At 52.1% G+C, this 22,444-nt stretch overlaps 4 protein-coding genes across 4 annotated transcripts; all 4 read right to left on the bottom strand.

Annotated features, from left to right (window-relative positions):
* Positions 1 to 973: 973 nt before the first annotated feature.
* On the bottom strand, positions 974 to 2,843 carry BO83DRAFT_401250 (high affinity methionine permease; the record flags this gene model as incomplete). Its single annotated transcript, XM_025533452.1, has 4 exons — positions 974 to 1,587; positions 1,655 to 1,919; positions 1,976 to 2,658; positions 2,741 to 2,843. 4 exons carry the CDS (start codon positions 2,841 to 2,843, stop codon positions 974 to 976), a joined length of 1,665 nt encoding a protein of 554 aa, XP_025385246.1.
* A 1,525-nt stretch (positions 2,844 to 4,368) lies between these two features.
* Positions 4,369 to 7,434, bottom strand: atg1 (serine/threonine protein kinase ATG1; the record flags this gene model as incomplete). The annotated part of the gene is made up of 4 exons (XM_025527776.1): positions 4,369 to 4,412; positions 4,452 to 4,532; positions 4,595 to 7,178; positions 7,306 to 7,434. The coding sequence occupies 4 exons, from the start codon at positions 7,432 to 7,434 to the stop codon at positions 4,369 to 4,371; spliced, it is 2,838 nt and encodes a 945-aa protein (XP_025385245.1).
* Positions 7,435 to 10,122: 2,688 nt separating this feature from the next.
* Positions 10,123 to 15,710, bottom strand: BO83DRAFT_401248 (uncharacterized protein; the record flags this gene model as incomplete). The annotated part of the gene is made up of 5 exons (XM_025533451.1): positions 10,123 to 12,218; positions 12,279 to 12,857; positions 12,977 to 13,093; positions 13,383 to 14,640; positions 14,670 to 15,710. The coding sequence occupies 5 exons, from the start codon at positions 15,708 to 15,710 to the stop codon at positions 10,123 to 10,125; spliced, it is 5,091 nt and encodes a 1,696-aa protein (XP_025385244.1).
* A 1,276-nt stretch (positions 15,711 to 16,986) lies between these two features.
* sebA (putative C2H2 transcription factor (Seb1)) lies at positions 16,987 to 18,950 on the bottom strand (the record flags this gene model as incomplete). Its single annotated transcript, XM_025532900.1, has 2 exons — positions 16,987 to 18,248; positions 18,377 to 18,950. The coding sequence occupies 2 exons, from the start codon at positions 18,948 to 18,950 to the stop codon at positions 16,987 to 16,989; spliced, it is 1,836 nt and encodes a 611-aa protein (XP_025385243.1).
* Between the last annotated feature and the right edge of the window lie 3,494 nt (positions 18,951 to 22,444).

Genomic DNA, 22,444 nt, shown 5'->3' with positions numbered 1-22,444 from the left:
AAATCAAAGAACAACCACGATCACACGATTACTACTGATACAAAGAGAGATTAATCCCAGCAAACCATCAAATCATCAACAAATCAAGAAAGAAATGTTCCCTTTTTTTGCCGCGGGAATTCCGTCGGTCGTCCGTCTGAATCCGGTAGGCGGTAGTCTTTCTTATGACTAACACCTTCCAGTCATCTGACCAACTGAATTAATTCTACCTTGTAATTCTAACCTGCTCAATCAGGCAATCAGCTCTCCCTTGTTCCTTACCATTCCTATTCGGGCCTACAATGAGGGCTATTTGGAAGAGGGTCTCTCCGCATCACATGACGTCCATCTTTTCACCCCATTTCTGCTTCCCTTTTCCTTTCTCTTTCCTTCTCCATACATATACATTCTTACACGCAGGTCTTCTCCATACAGCCGGTTGCCAGATTTGCCCACCAGGGTAAATATTTCTCTATCTGGCAGTTGGCTGTCGAGCTGCTTCTTCGGGAGTTGTGACTTGCCAGACGGTCCACCAGCCAGTTTGAGGGGTTCATGAATAGAAAGTATCGATTCGATGCTTTCTTTACCGGTGAATGGGCTTCCATAGAGGGCTGGGACATACTACATATTTACACAAGAATTATTAGTATACTAATACAATTTTTGTTATGTTCAGGAACATAATTTCAGCAATATGTTGTCGATTGTTGAAAGGAGCTTTAAATTTAGGAATAATACACACAAGAGGTATCTCGAAAAAGACATCATAAGACAACAAATCTATGAAAAACGACCCATTCCTTCCCTCCCTAATAAATAAATCAATCCCTTTCCCTCCAGCAAAGAAAGCACATAAACTCCGCACCGATGCAAAATGATATATGTAAACATTATAAAATTATGCCATAATATTGGCATTGATGTTGAATCGTTGCGTCATAATCGAAACGAAGCAGCAGTAGTCATGCAGCTGCAACATTCACTAAGGAAGCCCTCAGAAATGATGCTGCTGCTGCTCCTGTTGCTGCTCCCCCGCCTCCTGATACCTCAGCGCCTCGGCCTGCTCAATCGGCATCTTGGTAAAAACACTTCTGGACCAGCCATCGGCATCCACCACCGATTCCTTGACAAGGATGTAGCGACCAAAGCGAGGCATCAGCACCGCCCACACCAAGTAGTAGATAGCGCCGAGGGCGAAGATGCCCAGCGCCACCACACAGTGCAGGTAGTAAGGCAGGTTGTTGTAGACACTCTGTCCGGCACTGGGGGGCACGTAGGGTGCCACCACCAAGTACATGTTGGACAGGCAGAAGAAGATGGTGACGGGGAGAGTGGCCCGGATACCGGGGGCCCAGTCCGGGAAGTTCTTCTCCTTGGTCAGGTAGATGTAGATGAGACCACCGGACACGAAGACGTTGACGATGGACAGCGGGTACGAGATGAGGTTCACCAGGAAGTTGTAGGCATCGCCGGGAGGCGGGGCCAACATGATGATCACGGAGACGACCCAGTGCTCGAAGAGGCCAGCGGCGGGCGAGTTGAACGGCCGGTTGCTGGCCCAGATCTTCGACAGAGGGAGGACTCCTTCGCGACCGAGGGCTTGGACGACTGTTATATATTGTTAGCTTCGCTCGAGCTATGCTGGCATAGAGGGAAGGGGGAAGTGTCTACATACTTCGTCCTTGCGAGAAGATGACCGACAGAACGTTACCAAAGGCAGACAGGGCCACGAAGACCGACATCACCTTTTCGGCACGCGCACCGAACATGTTGCCGAAGAAGGCGGCGGCGACAGTCTGGCCAGAGGACAACATCTGCTCCTTGGGGACCGCGGCAAAGTATGCGATGTTGCACAGCATGTACATGATGCCGACCGAGATGATGGCAATGGGGGCAGCGATCTTCAGGGTACGAGTAGGGTTCTTGGTCTCGCTCAAGGCCTGCAAAACAATATTAGCAACTATCGCACACCACGCACAAAAGCAAGATAACTCACGTAGTTGGCATTCGAGTATCCAATGAAGGACCAGATGACATTGTACAACGCCATGACAATGCCATAGCCGGTATCAGTGGTACCCTCGAAGGCGTTGGTGAAATTGTGGGGAGGATCGATCTTCATATGACCAGCAAGAGCCACCCATCCCGCAACGATGACAAAGAGGATGATGACGAGCTTGACCACACCCAAGAAGTTCTGAAGCATGAGACCCCACTTGACAGCAAAGGAATGGATGAGGAAGGCAGCCGTGATACAGGCCAAACCAATACCACGCTGGTTCCAACGATCCACTTCAATGTCCGCCGCGTTCAGGATATACTCGCCAAAGACGACGCTGTTACTGGCCGCCCAACCCAGCAGGACGGCATAGGCCGCGTACATGGCCGTCATCAGGAACTTGGGCTTCTTGAAGACATATTCGAGGTAGTTCTTCTCTCCACCGTTCTTGGGAATAGCAGTACCCCATTCCAGATAGACAGCAGTACCAGCCATAGCAATCAAAGTACCAATGACCCACATGATCAGGGACAGACCAACACTACCCGACAAAGACAGAATAGTACTCGGGGTAGCGAAGATACCAGTGCCAATGACACGGTTGAAAATCAGAAAGGAGGCACTGATGACACCGATCTGGCGACGATCGTCCGGGGTAGCCTCGAAGACATTTCCTTCATCTGGAGCAAATCAGTCAGGGAAGGGTTCTTCATATGTTGGAAAGACCTAGGAGACCTAGGAGGAGATAGGACATTCACATACACAAGCCAGAAACACCATCCGTCCGACGAGGACCTTCCTCAACAGCCTTGGCATCGGGCAAGATGCCCTTTTGATAGGCAGATTCCACAACCGGGTCCGTCATGGTTGAGTTTGAGATTGTTAGAAAAAGACACAGGAGTCCACAAGGATGACAGGCGAAAGAGCGTCCCAAGACTATATAGTCAGTAGGTAATAGCGCAGCGAACAGGCCAGATTCAGGCCCAAGAGTGAGCGGCTATCACCGGAGGCAAAGACCGTAAGACGCGATGATGTGCTGGAACTAAATGTGATGCAATCCCAAAACGAGCAGGGTCTGCTCGTGATGCGTATGGACACAAACGAAGGCCAAGAATTATCAGGCAGGCAGGACCCCTGTAAAACCGTGACAGCAACTGGTAAAGGAACGTGCCTGGGCAATGGAGGCGAAAATGCGAAAAAAAAAATTTGTTGTAAGAGAAAATCGAAAATGGTGAAGATAATATTATGTTAGGGCACGGGTGTCAATACTATGTTCCAAGTATAGATCACGACCGAGTCCCCCAACAGGTTGGAAATAAATGTTCTAGAAAACGAAAAGTCTTGAAGTCTATTGTGAAATCACGAAGAGGAAGAAAGAATAATCAGAGAAAAGGAAAAGAATGACAAGATACGGGTGAAAGATCACGACAGCGACCGAGACAAGATGAAGCACGGGCAATGACAGACACCCGCCATGTGTCGAGTCATTTTTGTTCGGGATCCCGTGAGGCAAAAAGGTAATTTCTTTGGTAAAGAAAAAAAAACTTCTTCTGGACGTCGGAGCGGAACCCGAACGAGGAAAGCTCTCCACTCCCCTTCCCTATCCTCCCAATCCTCCCAAATCATAACCCAGAGACTAAGACAAGACCCAGAGGGTGGTGAACCGTTCAACGTCCTTCAGGCAATTCCTATGACACACTAAAATCAATCACGCAATTTGGGCCTGGATCTTGCACGTTTAAGTTAGGTAAAGTTAAGGTCAGACCGGGTCCCAGAGCCAATGCCGCCGCCGTGGGTCAAGCTCTAAGTCCGCTGCAGTCCTTCCAACCAGTGGGCACCATTTCCTCGCCACGAGATGAACATATTCGCGTGTTATTATGTGTATATACAGTACAGCTGCCTCTGACTGGCAGTATCTGCAATCTCAAGATCCATCCCGAACCCACCCTGACTCCCTATAATCCCATGGCATCATCATCACTCGTATCCAAAGTCCGCTGGCAATTTGTGTACCCGGGTCCCCAGCTTGAACGCCAATAGAAATAAACACCCGCCCAACAGGCCTGTAAGTAAATCATGCGAATCCAGTAAGAAATTGGATAAAGAAAAAGGAAACAACACACGCAAAAAGATAACACAGCAACCCTATAATAAACCCGTATAAAGAACAATAAAATACTCGTGCATCGATGCGTATATCAAAACCCAGAGAGAACTGGCGTGGAGAATGGAAGAAGTAAAAGCAGGTCCCGCACGCGTGTCAAGGTACTAGCTCGAAATGCAGTTGCCTGCATTAGCAATTCCCACACAAGCTGGGACATGAAATAGAAAGAAAATAAGATAGAGTAAGAAAAGAGCAAAATGAGCATGGTCCTGCATGCTTCTAACGGTCAACGTCTTATTTCGGGCGGCGTGGCTCCCACTGCAGGGGAGACTGGCACGAGATTCGACGGCGGCATTTTGCCCGGTCCACTGGACGGGGGCGTGTACCGATTCGACAGCAGCGCCAGTTTCTTCCGGAGCGACGCCAGGCGATTCCGGATCTTCGATATCACTGTGCCAAGCGTTAGCGCCTAGCTACGCAGTGTCGTGCATTAAGGTGGAGAGAACACTTACTTTTCGCCAGAATCACCGCCTGGGGCTCGTTCTGTCCGCCATCCTCGTTGTCCCGCCGGCCGTCGGCTCTATCAGCGCCGCCGTTTTGGCCCGATCGGGATACTTCCACATCATCCAGGATGGCTTCGAGCATCCGGATGGCAGTGACATACGAGATTTCACAACCGGCTAAATCCTCGCCGGTGATTTCATTGATAGCCGCCACTCGGCTCATCTCCAATGCGCGCTCGTACATGAGCTTCTCTGCTGTCACGTCGGGGCTGACCACCACATCGGCAGAGGTTCCGGAGCCTAAAGAGGATGCAACCGACAGGTTGCTGGGATGGCTGGGATGATCCGAGGGCAGTCTCTTCTGCGCTTCAACTAATTTGAGCCGGACAAATTCGGCTTTCTCCAGCACCTCGTTGAACCGGTTGCGCACCCACTGGACGACATTGTTAATCCGATTGCCCGCAACGGTGCTTCCAGTATCCGCTCTGCTGAGCGTATCGCCCCGGCTCTTGCGAGTCCACCATACACGCGCAATATCCATCGATTTCGCCAGCAATGACAGGGCCTTAACGTAGAGAACCAGGGCTTCCTCAGACAAGGTCACAATAGCATCGACCGTGAGTCCACCATCCGCCGAATCGACAGCATCCGATGCTGGGTCTCCCGAAAACCCAGTGGCGGCAGATGGTGCTAGTGGAATCAGCTGCTTGTACTTGACTTCGGCAAACCCGTACACGACATCACTGCGCGTGGCACACTCCTCGAGATCATGGACGGTTTTGCTATCTTCGTCCAAGTTGGCACCGTGCTTGCCCCCATCCGCGTGGACAATCAAGCTCGTTTGGGCACTGGGGTATGCGGGAAACGGATTGTAGGCCAACGGAGGCGAGCGTCCGCCTTTCGTGATGGTCAGGGGTGGTGAGAAACTCATTCCAAACAAACGTCCGCTGGCCATATTGAGAGCCTTTGAGATGGCCGATGTAGCCGACGTAGGGCTTTGTCCATAGCGGCGATCGTATGAATTTTGACGGACGTGGGTTGAATCGGCACGGGAACGCCCTGAGATGATTTGCATGGCTTTGCTGGGCGACGCATGAGGCGACGACCCCCCGGCCGGCGGTGTGCCTGGAGCCGCTCCCGAACGCCGGGAAACTGCACCTCCTTGGCCACCCTGCATTCGTGGGTTGTAGGCCAGTTCGTCAGCAAAAGCATTCATCTCTACCGCACGCTTCTCCACAAGCACGTAGTCCCTCTCAAATGCTACCTCTTGTGCAGCATGCTCCTTTTCGTCCTTCGCTTTCTCGGCGGGTTTGTCAACTTGGGGCACTCCCGAGGATGCCGTACGTCTCCGTTGCTGTTCCAAGACGGCCGTCGTGGGAGGGCGATCGACATGCTCCTGGCGGCCAGGGGCAGTCGCCAGAGACACTGGGCTCGGCCTTGTGGGATGAGATGCTGGCGGTGTGGGCTCATTCGGAGCAGCATGATGCTTGCCCGCACTTCCAGTCCTCCGCATAGGCGTTGAAGGGGTCTCTGGCCGAGGGCTCTGTGTCATGGCTCGTTGAGCCGCCGGGTAAGTCGATGGCTCATCCCGGACTCCAGCAGACAGCGCATTCTCACGTTTCATTTGAACGGGCGTGCTACGCCTTGACCCGGAACCAGGTCGAGGTGTTAGGTCGGCCGGAGAACGCCCGAGGGGAGTGTCATCCGCTACCAGACCGGGAATCGGTTCTGTGAGAACCTTGTGCGCGAAAAAAACATCGAAATTCATCCGATCCATTGGGTGCTGCTTCAGGAGACCTCTAATGAGGTTCCTGATGTCCTCCGACACACGATTCGTCGGCGGAAATGATATTTGGTCCTTATTTTTTTCGATTTTTTTGATGAGTTCAATATGGTTCACTGCACGAAACGGGGCCTTCCCGACTACCATCTCATAGAGTACCGTGCCCACAGACCATAGGTCTGCCTTCGCGTCGTATTTCTCGTATCGCAAGATCTCAGGGGCCATGTACAATGGCGAGCCACACAAAGTCTCCGCGAGAGAGGTGGCCGGCAAAGACCGGGCGAAGCCAAAGTCAGCAAGCTTTAGCATTGGCAGAGACTCCAGTCCGGTCTTTGGGCTGAAGGAGTCCTCGCTGCTCTTGAAAGGTACAAATTCAGCAGCCCCACTGCGGTAAGACGACGGTGCAGGACAGAGCAGCAGATTCTGGGGTTTGATGTCCCGATGAATCAAATCACGATCCCGAAGGAATCTGAGTGCGCTCGAAAGTTGTTTGAGGAAGTGGCGGACGATCACCTCGTTGAGGCCCGCACCATCCCCAGGATTGGGGTACTTCGCTATCAATTCCCGTGTGTATGCGCTGTAGTCCCGCAGGGTATGGCGCCCCTTGATGAAGTGGGAAAGGTCCCCCATAGCACAGAATTCCATCACCAAATGAATATTGGAGGTCGTATCGTGGCAGTCAAGGAGAGCGACGATATGGGGATGGTGGAGCTGTTTAAGAATGGAAATCTCAGAGGCGAGGTTCTCCTTAAGCTTCCTGCTGAGTTTGGTCATGGTAACCGATTTGATTGCCACATATGTGCGTGATCTCTAAATCGCGGAAACCGCATCATCACTGGTTAGCCCTTGTAATTTCACATCCGAGAACACCGAGCTATATAAACAGGCCGGATCTTCGGCAGAGATAAGAATTAGAGGAAACAGGATCCCAACTTACCGTATGAACACCTTGGTAGACCACGGCAAAACTCCCTCGACCGATCTCGTTCAGCCGAGTGTAATGGCCAATGGGCATCTCGCCATGAGGGCCCTCATTGGACCTCCTGGAATGATGTGCAGATGCCATGACTGCAGCCAGGCGATGAGAGCGTCTTTAGAGACCAACCACACGCCCCGTCAACCACACACTACCTCAACAGCGGCAGAAACAGCGTCGGGTGATGGAAGAGGCCCATCAGGGGAGCGAAAGGTAGATCAGAGGAGCGGCCGGTGATGGGCGAGTGGATAGAGCGGATGATAAAGCGAGACGGAAGATAGGAAGTAGGAGAGATGGATGGGATGAGCGTGGCAAGCCGGAGGAGGAGAGGCAAGGAGGGCTAGACTGCGTGGCAGACGACGGGGACAGTAGACGGGGCAGGAAGAAAGGGACGGTCCAGAGCGTAGGCAGTAGTAGCGGTAGTAGTAGTAGAGTAGGAGTCGGAGAAGTTGGGGGACGAGAAATAGGGTGCGCAGCACACCTACAGTAGGGCGCAAGTAGGCAGGAGAGCGGTGAGGCGGAAAACGGGGGCTTGTATGATAGGATGAAGGGCGACAGGGATGGCTAGACGGATGACGACCAAGGCGTGGGACTTTAAGTAAGTACTATAGAAGGAGGAGGATCGGGGGATCGACGATAAGGTATGAATCACCGCACTAGGGACGAGAACGGTGGGGAGGCGTGATAGATAAGCCAGAGATGGCGTGCGAGGTGAGGGTTAGGTGGAAAGTGACGAGCAAGAAGATATAGGAGGAGGAAGTAGAAGAAGTAGAAGAAGATCAGAGGCAAAAATAGTCGAGAGAGAAGATGAGTGAGTGGGAAAGGAAGCTGAATGATGTGATGGGGGAAGAGAGAGTAGGAAAGGCGGGAAGCAGCTGGACCCAGGGATCCTTGACGATGTCTGGGAGAGCAGCGCAGCGCAACGAGACAAGAGAGCGTGACCGCCGATAACGAGCCAAATAGGACTGGCGGATGATTGAATGACCTGGGGGGAGGGAGAACCAAGGCGGTCAGAAGAGCGGAACCACTACTACGACTAAGTACTGGTATCTCAGGTATGACCGCAACCAAGTTTGGGTCCGCCTTAGCTAATCAATTCATCTGCCAAAAACATTAAGAGAAAGTACGAAGACAGACAGGAACCAACCAATGCAGTATACGACAGAAACCGAATAAATCACGCAACAAGACCAAAAACAAAAAAGAAAGAAATGGCATCAACTCACTCATAAGTATACTAATCTCACCAACCAACAAAGCAACCTGCAGGATTGCACAAGGGAAAGAAGGAAATCCCCAGACTCAAAAACCCACCAGCAAAAAAAAGAAAGAAAAAAAGGGGGACCCCGGAAGTTGCCAGGAAAATTAATTACCAGCAAGAAGAGATAAAAAGCTGCAGGCGACAGTACACGATGATAACGGGCGCGATCCAATCCATCCAACTATCCATCGCCTGAGGCCGGATGAAGAAGAAGCGGAGGGGGAGGAAGGACGGAGTAGATGATCGGTATTACATCATACCGTATAGAACCAATACTGCACTGAAACCCACCTCTTCATCACATTCCACCTGCGCCTGACTGATGTTCTTAACTTACCATACGAGATTCTATTCCTGGTAAAAACCAAGTCAGGTCACCCTCCTTCGTTTTCCCAAGGGACACTGCAGCAGTGACACCTCTGCTTTCTCCACTTTCTCTTCCCTATCACCAATCCTCCTTCCCCCAGCCAGCCAGCCGATCCGCGATCGACCCAGTCCCAGTTAGTTTCAACTTTCAGTCAGTCAATCAGTCAGTCCGTCAGTTTCATGGTAACCAACCCAACGTTCGCGGGAGAATTCTCCCCCATTCCCCGGACACCGAATCATTCTGCAGGCTCCCATTTCTTCCCACCCCAGAGGCTGGCTACTATCATCAAGTGACTCATCTTCAACTAAAGTTAACTAACTAACTAGTTAACTAACATTATTACGTCGGACCAGAACTACTTCTACCTATGACACAAACACAGCCTCCCCATGCGACCTCGCCACCGACTGACTGAAACTGACTGAAGAACCGGATCGCCCTGATAAGCTAAAGCTATGTACCCTACCTCACTTGTGTAAGTTCTTCTACTGCGCACTCCCGTAGCCTCGCCCACGGAAACCTTACTTAGGTGGCGATCAACAAGCCTACGCCGGCGTCGGTGGCTGCTGACTGGTTGATGATAACCCCGTGGCCCCGTAGCAATGCTGCCTGATTGTTATCTATTTATCTCCACAGTACTAGTAGCTCCCTGTTTGCTCTCGTAGTTTGGTATCTGGAGGTGGTAGTATTTCTATTTACTCGACTGCCCGTCAATATTCACAGGGAAGTGGAAGGCCAAAGTAGTAAATAAGTCAAAAGAAAAAGCAACTGCATCATACACAGTAGGGACACACACGCACACCTTCCCGCCAAAAGATAATATGAAGAATTGAGAATGAAGAGGAACCAAAAAGAACAAGCCCTCCACGTCATTCCCAGAAATAATGACCGCCTGACGCCTGGCTCTTCCTCTATTCCTTCAAAGGCAATTGTATATAGAAACAAGGAACAAAGAGAAAGAAAATTCCCACCCTTTTGGTCTGATCTAGTTCCTTTTGTCTATTCTCCCCGGTCGGGCCATTCTTGGGTAACCAAAAACAGGGCGTCCCTTCGATACTATGTCCCTCGCGACCACAGAACCACATACTAAACTTCACCCAAAGAGACGTTCTAGAAACCGGGTAAAGGTAGGGTTCAACAACAAGCCTCCTCAAACCCCAAGCCCTCTCACGAGGAGCCATAGCACAATCGGAACCACGACATTGTCATTACATCCCGTCAGAATCGCCTCGGTTGCGCTGGTTCCCCCAGCGGCCAAAATGACTTTCACCACGGTTTTCAACCAGGGGAAGTTCTGGTGCGGTCCATAGTTGTCTCCGGTGATCGGCCATTCTCCCAGCACAAGCCAGCCTCGCGCGAACAATAAGCCACACGTTACAGCAACCGCAAAGGCCACGCTGCCCTCGAGCGATTTCCCTCCTCCCCAAAACCACTTGCGCCGACCGAACCGTCGCCCCACGAGCGACGCCGCCGCATCGCCCATGCCCACGCAGATGATCCCGCTCACCATACTCACGTCCCGGGTCATCGCACTCCACCCCATCCAGGGATGGTCGCCCGTCCGAGGGATATCCGCCAGAGAAAGCCAAAGGGGGATCGAGCATCCAATGAGGAGGAAGATGTGCGACACGATCACAGGGCCCCGGTGATCGCGCCCGTCCACGTAGGGGGCAAGGAAGTAAGTCAACGGGCGCGAGATCGGGGGCAGCTGGGACGCTCGGAAGAGATCGAGCAGCAGGAAGACGGACAGAACTAGACTCAGGGCCAGAGCACAAAACGTGGGGTCGACGTACACCGTCGGAAGGAACATCAGCACCATCATGCCATGGAAGACCTTGCGTCTCGTATCGACCTCCGCGACGGAGCTCAACTGTAACACAACCGCCAATCCAGTCACAAGTACCACAACACAATATGCTGCAACGAGGAGGCGCGAATTAGCCTCCCCGAAGACATCTCGGCGGAGATGTTCGACCCAACCAAGAGTGCAGGAGGCATCCAACAGGTCAGGGTCCAGGCGAGCGGGGAGAGGAATCCAATATTCCAGGTTCCACATAATCACCCAGAATCGAAACCATGAAACGTTGCCCAGCAGATAGCTCAGTGCCCACCCGAACGGGTCTTCTCCGTGTAACGCCTGCTCGCCCACATATTTGCGAACAGGTCCTAAGATGATGAGCAGCACTGTGACGTAGACGAACAACGCGTACAGCCATTTCCGGACTTGGGCTTGAGGCACTGTCAGCGACAGGAACGACGCTAGACCAGGGGCCATTGATCGCTTTCGTCGCCCACTGGGGGTCGTTCTAACTTTTCCTGTGCGTGCGACCTCGCTGACGCTAGAGATTGTGTGCCGTCGCCGGTGTGTAAGTGTAGGCTGCTGCCGGACGCTTTCTGTCACCTCAGCCTCTACGGTACGATTGGGCTCGCCCGCCTTGGTTTTGTCACGCGACTCGAGCATTGTCTTTCGTGAGACGAGCGAGAATTGGCCTTCTGGCGAGTCACTGTCCGACATATTGTCCTCCGAGGTGCCCGTGCGGCTTAGTCGCTGGCATAACTTGTGATCAAGCACATTGAAGATACTTCGGGGTGACTGCGAGTTGCTGGGCGCTCGCCGAAATTTCCAGCTGGGGATCCTTGCCAGAGCCACTTCCCAGCGAAGCACGTCGCGACAAGAGATGAAGATGCACAGGCCACCAAGCCATAGCAACGCCTTAAGGATTTCTGCCTGAGGCGAGGACGCAAATAAGAATAGATTGATCAGAGCGCTTGTCAAAAGCTGCAGTTCTGCGGGAAGGACGCTGGTAGTCAACAAAAAATCTAAAGTGGGTATCAACGCTTGATGTAAAGGAAAAAGAAGAGCCAAAGATTCCGAGTTGAGGCCGCGAAGAGATAAAGGTTTGGGAGGTGAGATTCCTGCCGATAGTTGCTCCGAGACGATAACCGGAAGCAAAGTGATCATCCAATGGACGATGCTGTGTCCGTGACAACAATCGTGCAGTGGGATGACGGCAGGCGGAAGAGATGAGAGACTGAGGAGGACATTAGGGAGTATTAGAGTAGGACTATGCTGCGCTAAAGACAAAGCAACGTAAATGGGTATCAAAATCGGGTAAAGCAGCGGAGCAGGATCGAAACTCGTAGGGATAACAAAGGACCGTAGTCTTGAGAAGCGAAAACGTCCATCTCGATGGAAAGGATAAGCGGCGTAAAGCCCACCGACAAGTAGGGAATGGGCAAGAAGCTCTAAGGAACATTAGCAACCACGGAGATAAGCTCTCAAATACACTATTATATCTCGCGCACCTTTTCTCCAAGCCCAAGCAATCGCCCTCGTGCTTTCTTGTCCCAGAACGACGCCGCCCACCGAGAGGAGCAACGCAGCCTCCAACAACCTCTGCAGAACCCCGATACGCCGCTTCCGAGCTTCCTGTCCGCGCAATCCTGTCGCTGAGGCCTCGGCTTCTTCTCCTGAGCTCCGCCGCGAGCTCCGTGAGGTGGAACGGGTTATCGACGGCCACGGGCGCAATAGGGGAAACCACTGGTCTTCCTCGCCAACAGCATGGCGACCCGAACGCAACCCTTTCCTTGGTCGCAAAGGTGCTGCTGGTAAACCCCTCAGTATGCCCGTGCTTTCATCATCAGCCTCGGTGCCACTATCGCTCGAGGTCCGTGGCCAGTGGAGACGGGTTGATCGGTCGCCGGTATCCGCAGGCAGCGACGATGAATGCGAGCCCTTGCGACGATACGGGTGAGGGGAACGAGAGGGTTGTCGGGGAGTGTCAGACAGCTCTATTTCGAGGGCAGAACCGTTGACAGGAAGCGATTCGTCTTCCTCCTGGCTCAGCGAAACGGCCATGGCATGGATGGTGGGTGATGAGCGGCCTTCAGAGCGAGTACGTCATATCGACTGATGGGTCGGTGGAGGAGCACTGGGTTGAGACGGAGGGTTAGCGATGACAGGACCATCTGACCGGGGTCAAACAGAGGGCGTGTCAATATACCAGGAGAATTGACCCAAGAGAGGTGCGTGGGGTGGCAGCAGCGAAGAGGAAGATGAAGTGAGAATGTTATCGCTTTGATCGAACCGGAATCCCAGGGCGGAAAGGCGGGTTTTTTCGCTTATCACATGCCGCGCAGCACGTCAGCAGGAGAGCCTCTTGGAATCAGCCCATCAAGTGAACCCATCGTCACTCTTGAATCTTACAAAAGGTTATTCACTACATTGTTGCTCCTATTTCCGCTACGAGTCAGGAGATATGTACTTTTGTATCGGAGCCTCCACTCTAAGACGTCGAATGATCCATGATGCATACTTGAAAGCCGTGCGCAATGGACCCCTGCATGGCCGGCAGCCTTACAGCAAGCAGCACGCCTATGATGCCGGGGTGTGTCTTTGTATAATGACACCTGCTGCCAACTCTCGTCCTTTCGCTCCCCATACAGATTTGCAGGGAACAATCTGCGCGGAGAACGCAGGTTTGGACAATGGCTGACTGGTATAGATGATCGCGTGAGAACCTTCTGCCACCTCACGCAGCTTCTGCAGGACAAGCTGCAGATACGAATCCAGATCTGATCCTGACTGTTCCATGTCGATCTCAATGCCGATATAACTGAGTTTCTGCTCTGTGGACACGGTGGTCTTGCGGCCATACTCCGTATCTTCTGCAGCCATCCGCAATCCACCACACCTGTACCCCAGACCCTGCCATTCGATATCACTTCCTCGGGGAAGCTCTGAAATTTGGACTGCGAAAAACGCAGGAACCAAAGCGTCTGACTGGACCACCCCAAAGTTAGGCAACTTAGGTGTCGATGGACTCGTGGCTTGCTCGTGCGCACGGCCTCCATACTTGATATCCCAGACATCCAGGCCTGATTCTCCGTCTTCGTGGTCTTCTTCTTCATGAAGAGCATGCATCCGCTCCCAGATGTTCCATGCTAGTCGGGCCTGTGTCTCAATGTGCTCTTCTCCCACCAAGAAAGCAACAGCCCCCAGCCACCAGTCAACCTCCATAGCGTGCGCAATCCTCCAAAGATGCTGCAAGGAAAGCACCGCGCGCGTGGCATAGTTCTCGATCCACGGCCGCGTCAGTGCTTCCCCTGAAGCACTCATCATCTCCATCGAAGCCGGCTCCAGCGGAATCTGTCCGGCAATGTAAACCATGTGCTCCGATCCCTGTACCGGAACCGACATGGCTTGCGAGTATGGGCCAATATTAGCCGGCGCCCAGTAAGAACGCGACTGGACATGAAGACCCTGCCTTTGCTCTCTAGGACCCAAGTCCACCACCGCCGATACCATGACCTTCACTCCCTCCGGCAGACTATCACCGCAAGCCACCGTAGCCCTCGCCGGAGGATTAGGCTTCTTGAATAAGGAGACGTAGATACCATTCATCAAGGCAAAGTCCGCCATAGAGCGCAGCAGCACCGTTGTAAAGACGATATCAGCCGTAGTCCGAGACGCAGTCCCATCCTCACGCCGCGTAGAAGCCAAGATTGCCTCAATCTTCTCCTTGATCGCCTCCATCTGCTCCGCAGCCCCAGGACCAGCCTCAGGGGCCGAGATATTAGCAACCACCCACGTGCCACCATTCGTACTCTGCAACATCTCCATCTGCCCTTGAGACGACGACACCTTTGCATCCCTCTCTTCCAACACCTCCTCACCCCCCAATACCTCCCCAACACCTCCTTAAACCCCTCATCCAACAACACCGGCCTCCTCACATCCCCCGGCACCACCCCATCCCCATCCTTATCCATACACCTCGCCCCCCTAACCCTCACAAACGCAACACCCCCCTCCCCAGCACCCTCCTCCCACCTCGGAACCTCAATCCTCTTCTTCCAAAGGAAACCCGGCCCATCCAACGCCAAACTCTCATACTCACCACCCTCACCCAACACCGCGCCCCTCACATCCCCACCATCCAAGACAAACCTCTTCATCCCATTGATAATCCTCCTCCTAACCCCCGCATTCCTCCCCGACACATCTCCCCACAAAAACCCGGAATCCAATCCCCCCGACGCAACCTTGATGATCCTCGCCTCGCACCCAACCGCAGCCATATCCTCCAATAGACCTGCTTCTCCACCAAGACCAAACCTCTCCTCAGGCGCAGGCAGAACAGGGTACTGCCACAACCAAGCAAGCGGCACGAGACCCATCCTCGCTGCGACGTTCTCGATCCGGGTACGTTGGTACGTGGAGAGAATAGCGCCGGCAGAGATGGCGTTGGCTTCCGGGTGAGCGGCCTTGATGCGTTGGAGGAGCGGGACGAGAGACTCAGTTTCGTCTCCCTCATTCCTTTCTCCTTCATCGCCTTCTGCTTCTCCTCCGGGTGCTGCTCCTGATAATGATGAAGGAGAATCACGATAAACCCTCCCCGTATCCACCGCAGACCCTATAATCTGCTGCCGGTACAGCGGAATCCCTAACGCGGACTCATACTGCGGGATAATGCTATGCCCGATTGTTTGGTACATGAAGCTGTCGATGTCTTCTTCCTCATCTTCCTCATCATCGCCATCTCCTTGTGATTTCTCCTCATTATGAGGGGTTGTGGTAGGCGGATACAAATTCCCCAGCGCAACGACCTTATGTCCGTTCCGGATGCAGTGGAGAATAGAGTATAGGGAGTCTTTACCTCCCGAGATCAAGGCGATGACATTTAGACTTGTGGGGGAGGTGGGGAGGGGGAGAGATGGTGTAGTTGATGTAGACATGTTTTGTATTGAATTGTGGGAGGGGTAGATAGTGATTTGAGTGCGGGGGAATTTTTCTTTGCTTTTTTTTTTCTCTTCCCCGTCTCTCCGATTCAGTTGAGGATCGATCGGACCCCTCTTTTTGCTGAGTCGGGTGGGGAGGGTTGATGACTAGGTGTATATTGAAATTTAGACTGGGATGATGAGAAGGTTAAAGTAGAATGATTGTGTAGTTTTTAGCTAGGGAGCTGGTAATGTATGTGGAGCTGGCTTTTTTGTTCTACGGGTGACGTTCGAGGCCAGACTCGGAAAGCCGACTGCAGCCGCCCGAGTCATACTTCCATAGTATACGCCGCATATAGCTAAGACTACAACCATACTATCATACAATGCTTACAATCTACTGGCATGAGTTGTGATATGTTCAAAATATCGATTATACTAGCTAAGTTGCAGAACGAACAATACGCTCAACACAAATGGCACACAAGTATTATGCACATGTGGATGCAACCGACAAGAGTGGAAGGAAATAGGAGGATGCACACGGGATATGAGGCAAAGATTGGGGAAACTTGATAGTATTAAATTGTACATGTGGCCAGCACAAATTGATTGGGGGTGGATGGTTCTGCAATCAGCAGAATGACAGGAGTGTGCAAAAATATTACATCGAATAGGCACAATGAATGCAACTGAAGGCAACAAAAAAAGAAGAATGAAGTATATAGCAGAAGCTGGTAAGGAAAAGAGGTGGGAGATCGGGTACACAGAAAATCGCCGACAGGGGGTCAATAGCCCCCGTCGCGCGAGGATTGAGTCGGAGATATTCTCTCGCTGCGAACAGATTGTAAAAAAAAGAAAGGTAAAAAGGAGTAGAAAGGGGAATCGGAGAATAAGATCAACCCAGATCACCAGTGCCTCAAATGTGAAAGTCATCATGCGCTCTAATTAGTTTTGGTCCAACCGTGGACTCCAAGTGCGCCCAAGTTCCGTTGCCGCCGGTCTAATGCTTCGCCAATATTCGGTCCCATAAAGGGTGCCCTTTGCTCATGGTTTGTATCGTTTTCGTTTTTTCTTTTCCTTTTTTGAGTAGGGCACCAGAACCGGTCAAAACCCGTACACCTGTAATTCCTATTCTGGTCACCGCCAGAAACAAAGCCCGGACGCCAAACCGCAAGACCAAGTCAGACCAACCAGTGGAATGGAAGGTAATGTTTAGGATGTTATTAAGTGATATATGGGGAGCTCCTGGTCACATATCATCGTGATAGCTGCAAGCCAAGCGAATGCCAGTCTAGGCGTCGCTGTCGCGCTTGCGCTTCTTGGGCGCCCGTCGGTCGACGGTCGGCGAGTCAGAGGAACTCTCATCCGACTCACTGGTTGTCGACTTGGTAGCGGCGGCGTTGGCGGCCTCGTAGAGAACGTTCCCCAGCGTACTAGGGTCTCGTTCTTCATAGGAGTTTGGCGGGGTCGCATTGCCGGTGTCGATGACGCCCATCACGACAGAGCCACCCGCATGAGTGCGAGCGTGCTGCGCAAGGTTGTCGCTCCGCGAGAACTTCTTACCGCACTCATTGCACTCGAAAGGCTTGTCCTGAGTGTGGAGGGAGCGGTAGTGACGCTTGAGGTGCTCTTGGCGACGGAAGCGACGGGAGCAGAGAGTGCACACAAAGGTCTTGGAGGGATCGTCCGTCAAGGACTGCTTACGACCACGTCGGTTAACCGAAACGGGCGCAGCAGGAGCCTCAGAAGCGCAAGAATGCGCGTCGGAGTTGTGGCGGGCCTGGACAGCCTGGGGTGTCGACGAAAGTGTCTCCATGCTGGAGGCACGGCTGTTGACCGAAGGCTGTGACTTCTTGCTAATCGAGTCCGTTTCGCTGTCCGAGGTACTAGCCCGCTTCAGCGACTTGCGGCTGTTCCGCTTCTTGTTACCCATCTCTTCCGTGGCTTCATTGATGTTGGTCTGGATGCCAGTGAAGTCGTGGCTCCCCAAGTAAGGAAGACTGGACTGACTGAGATCCTGCTCGTCAGACTCGTCGAAGCTCTGCTCACTGAAGAACTCCTCTTCCTCGAGAGGGTATGTCGTTCCCACACGCTGCCTCTTCTCGCCCAGGTAGTAGGCGTTGCCACTAGGGGGGAAGTCGACCAGGCGGTTGACGAATTCGTCTTCCGAGTCCAGGTCCGAGAAGCTGTCAAAGGTGGGCAGGCTGCTGAGAGGGTCCTCCGAAGAGGAGCAGGTGAAGGCGGGCGAGAGAGTCTCATGGACAGGAAGGGTCACGGCCTCGCTGCCCAAAACCACGCGAGGCTCCTCGTCATCGCAAGAAAGCGTGGGCAGAGGTGGCAGGTCAGCAGAGGTGGCATTGATGGAGGACTCGACCGTCAGCTGACGGGGGTCACAGAAGTCGGAGCTGGACTGCTCGGTCGGCAGACCTTGAGGCTGGGCAACGAATGTGGGGGCCACGGGAGATGGCGATGGGGAAAGAGATGGGCAAGAGCTGTGCGCTGACAGAAGCTCGGATGTTTGGCTGGCGGTGAGGGAAGGCGGATGTATGAACACTAGAACAAGTCGAGTTAGTTTCCCTGTACAACCCTAGATGTCTGGCCCCGTGCGTTTTCCGTTGGAAGCACCCATCCCTCCAATCTGGCACCCAAGTAAAAAGACAACGGGTTAGATCATAACTTACCAGGAGTAAGAGGCGGCGAGTCAGATCGGGTCCAGTCAGCATTGGCCAGAATCTCTGCATGAACATCTCCCTCGCATCCCTCCTTGACACCCTCCACCTTCTCGAAAGCAAAGAAGCTGTCATTGATTGGGGTGTGAAGAGTGCCACTGGTAGAAGGCGGGCTGCTGATCGAGCTCCCAGCTGTGGAGAGTGGTGGGGTGGAGGGGAATGCGTAGTACTCGTTACCGACGAACCTCGTGTCCAAAGGCATCAGGGCAGGAGAGCCCTGCTGCACAACAATTGTGGGCTTGAGGTGTGACGGCTGAGGAGAGGCAATGGGAGTCATGTTCATGGCGCCACGGAAGGCGTTAGTGGTAGCCATCTGGTGCATGTTCATAAGAGGGGCAGTGTAGAGAGTCTGCTGCTCCGGCATGCAGTGCTGTGGTTGTTGCTGGAAAGCCTGCACTTGGCCATAGTATGACTGCATATCTGAAGGGTGGCTGGTGAAATGTTGTCTTTGCTGCGAATCAGGGTAGTATGCAAAAGATGGTTGACCTTGCACCGGAGTAGGTGCCATGGTGTATGTTCCGTCCATTGTGTCTAGAGATAAAGAACAGGGAACCCGGTCAGTCACTCGCACTGCGCCTTGAATAGGAAGAGGTGCACTCACAGATGGTAGGACGTTGTGAATACAAGAGTAGAGGTAGCTCTACTCTTTAGTGGATATTATTAGTTATATAGTTGGTAGCTCGTCCACAGCGATGAGCGCTGAAGGTGAATGAATGTCTTGCAGAGTTGCTTGCACTTTGAGAGAGAATGACTGGGGGAAGGACAGATGATAATCCAGGAACCGCTCTCAACCAGTAGAGTATATATGAGATGCGAGATTGACTGATTGATTGATTGATTGATTGATTGATTGATTGGGCTGTTTCGTTCTTGATAGAAAGGTTGAATGTCGTGTTGGTGGTATCTGGGATTATATCTGACGACTATGCCGCAAGTCTATGAAGGAAGGACAGGCACCTTGTATGTCGAAACGAGCCAAACCAAAAGATGAGTATGGTTCAGGACGTTCTCGATTCAAGGAAACCGGGAGAGACTGTATAGAGTCGCAAAAGTGAAAGAGAGAAAAAGAGGGCAGACAATTAAGATTAAGAGAGAGAGATAAAAGAGAGAGGGAAGAGAGAAAGGAAAGACCAGATGAGGATCGAGACAAGTCTAAAAAGGGCAAAAATGGAAAAAATAAGAAATAAAGAAGATTAATTTGAAGGACGAGGACAGTCGCGGGGAAAATGAGAGACAGGGCCGATATGGAAAGAGGAAAGCCGGCCAGAAGGATGGGCAGTGGATAAAAGAGCGACTGATCTGCTTGTGCTACGAGCTGGTAGCGCCGTGAGTAGTGAGCAGTAGGACTGGAGCCGTACTTTTTAGTCTGAAAGCCTTTTTGGGCGAGATGGGCTGCATGGAACTTTACTTTCGCTGGTGGTGGTGCCAGCAGCGAACGGTCACTACTATAATAGTAGTAGTAATCGTAATATAGTAATAAATCAACTAATAAATCTGCCGGAATGGTATGGTGTCATATGTTCGGAGACTCTCTTTTTCTTCCTTTTTTATTATTATTATTTTCTTATTTATACTCTTTTCGTAAGATTATTTTTATTTCTTTTCGGAATTCTTTTTTGAGCCCTTTTTTTGTGAACTATTATTGTTTTGGATTTTTCCATTTCCCTCTTCTTTTTTTTTTTATTTTTCCCACAGCCTTCTTTTCGACCCCAAATAATTTTGGGGGGATCATTTGTCCTCGGATTATCATCATGCCTGCCCACTTTTTTTTTTATCCTTATGCACATCCGTCCTGGGTAAGTCGATTTTCTAGTCTGGGGCGGCAAAGAATAGCAGATTGGCGCCGGTGCACATCTCAGTACCAACCGAATGAGAAACTTGGGAGCGGAGACCAACGGGAGGTGGAACCCTCCTCGGCGGGCTTCTTCATCATCACAGTCAGCGGCATCAGCAGCAGTTAGTAGTTAGTATAGTTTAGTTAGCAGCAGGAGCAGAGCAATATTCCACCTAGGCAGGCTAAGTTAGCCGGGACATGTTGTGCCATTCCTCAATTTGGGTGAGTGGGTTCTGGGTGGAGGAGGGAGGGAGGGACGGAGGGAGAGAGAGAGGGGAATGGGGGGAGGGAGAGCAGAGTGGATGGACAAAAAGCTGTAGTAAGTTGGATCAGAAGTTAACAAGAGACGACGAATCCCCGACCGGACTAGCCAGAAACTTGGCCCCACCTTGTCGGCCGCGGAGCCCAAAAAGGCGTAAGTTGCGTGGGGCACATGAGCACGAGTGGGAACATTGGCGGCCCTCAAAGCCCCATTTCAATGGTGCATGAGAAAATGGTCGGTCCTCCAAGCCCATTATTACGGAACCCACGTCCTACCGTAATGGCCTGGTAAATGCGGAGATGACCATGTTCCAATAGGAGGCCGCGATGGCATGAGCGTGTGGGAGAAATGCCACAAGATACCTGGCTCCTGAGGTACGACGCCTATCTATACGATACCTGATATAGTAGGTCGTACCAGGTGTGACTTGACGCCTTTCAATTCCCACTCGTGGTGGTCCAAATAGCCACTTTAAGCCCCCCCTCTCTTTTTTCCCCCCAGAAAATCTCTTCGTAACGGCCGAGAAGTTTAGGCTTGAGGAATATGATTCCATTACCTGATAGCAATGATTGACTGCAGAAGAAGTGGGAGACATAGATAAAGAGAGCGTGTGTGTGAAAGTAGAAAGTTGGCCACAATTTTCGTTTGTCTCGCGTAATTTACCCATGTTTTCGCTGGTACCGTATTTATGAGCAACCTACTAACTAGCATTCTCATGGGAATGGCTGTGTGTGTGAATTGCCACACACCCCAATCCGAGACCGCAGGTATTATTATTGCTCCCAAAATAGTAGCCAACCTTCTGTGATTGCCTATCCTCCCTCTCTGCCAGTCACAATGCTTCCCTTCCCCTGCTCGCTCAGCTCTGGAGGCCCAACATCACAGCTGCGCGCTTACCATCCATCACATTTTTGCCATCAAATGACAAGGTGACCAACTCGCTCAGCCCTTGCAATGATGATGTTCTACAACTTACAGTAGTATTACTCGCTACGCTGTTGGATTATGGTCCCGTTACCAATTAGGACCTGCATCATCTCTTAGCCTATCTGGCTTATCAGCGGCTTGTCTGTCCCACAGACATGGACGAGTGAGCGCAAATCGGGCCAGTCAGCATCTCCAGACCGATTGAAAGTGGGGGCTTTGTTGGGCGGGGCGGGGGGTGGTGGTGTAGTAGAGCGAAAGAGAGAGCAAGAGAGCAAAGAGGATGCGGGTGTTAAAGGATTGAATGGGAAAAAGGGCAGCACATCCGACTAACCTATAAGCAGGTCGGCCACTGATAGCAAGCCTGGTCCTGCCGGGGGGGACATCGTGACATACAACCGAAGTTGGCTGCATTGGAAGCCAATAGACTCAACCCGTGAAAGGGAGGGATTGACTCGCCGGCTAAGCTAGTCGGCCCCACTGAGCATCCCGTCCGCCATTTGGGGGATGTCCTCTTAGTCTTTAGTCCCCCCTCCCTCTCCCATATGGAAAACTCAAAGGGAAAACGGCAAAGGGAAAAAGGGAAGGGAACAAAGATGTGCACTGCAATTGAGGGAATGGATGGCCCATGTTCCAACACTGGGACCGTCCCGGGCCACATTTCGAGTAAGATCAGCAGAGCAATGACTGAGAACAATTGGTTGGAAGTTGGAGAAAGAAGTCAACTCTCACTCACACACCACTCGCTCACTCACACCCACGCAACGCACGCACACACGGGCAAGTCAGTCAGTCAATCAGTTGTCAAGATTGCTGTTGTCCGGGCCAAATTGGCCAGTGCCCATTGTCAAGTCCCCATTTTCCGTCTTCCCCCTTCTCCTCCTTGCCTATCTTGCTTTCTCGAGGGTCGGTGACTTCGCTCTGGACTTGCCTTTCAGTCTTGCTTTGGATTTTTTGGGCTCCACGGTATGCACGTAATTCGACAACCGATAAAGCCAAA

The sequence above is a fragment of the Aspergillus eucalypticola genome (assembly GCF_003184535.1).
Source record: "Aspergillus eucalypticola CBS 122712 chromosome Unknown BO83scaffold_23, whole genome shotgun sequence".
Classification (NCBI taxonomy): domain Eukaryota; kingdom Fungi; phylum Ascomycota; class Eurotiomycetes; order Eurotiales; family Aspergillaceae; genus Aspergillus; species Aspergillus eucalypticola.
This window is presented reverse-complemented; position numbering and strand designations above follow the sequence as displayed.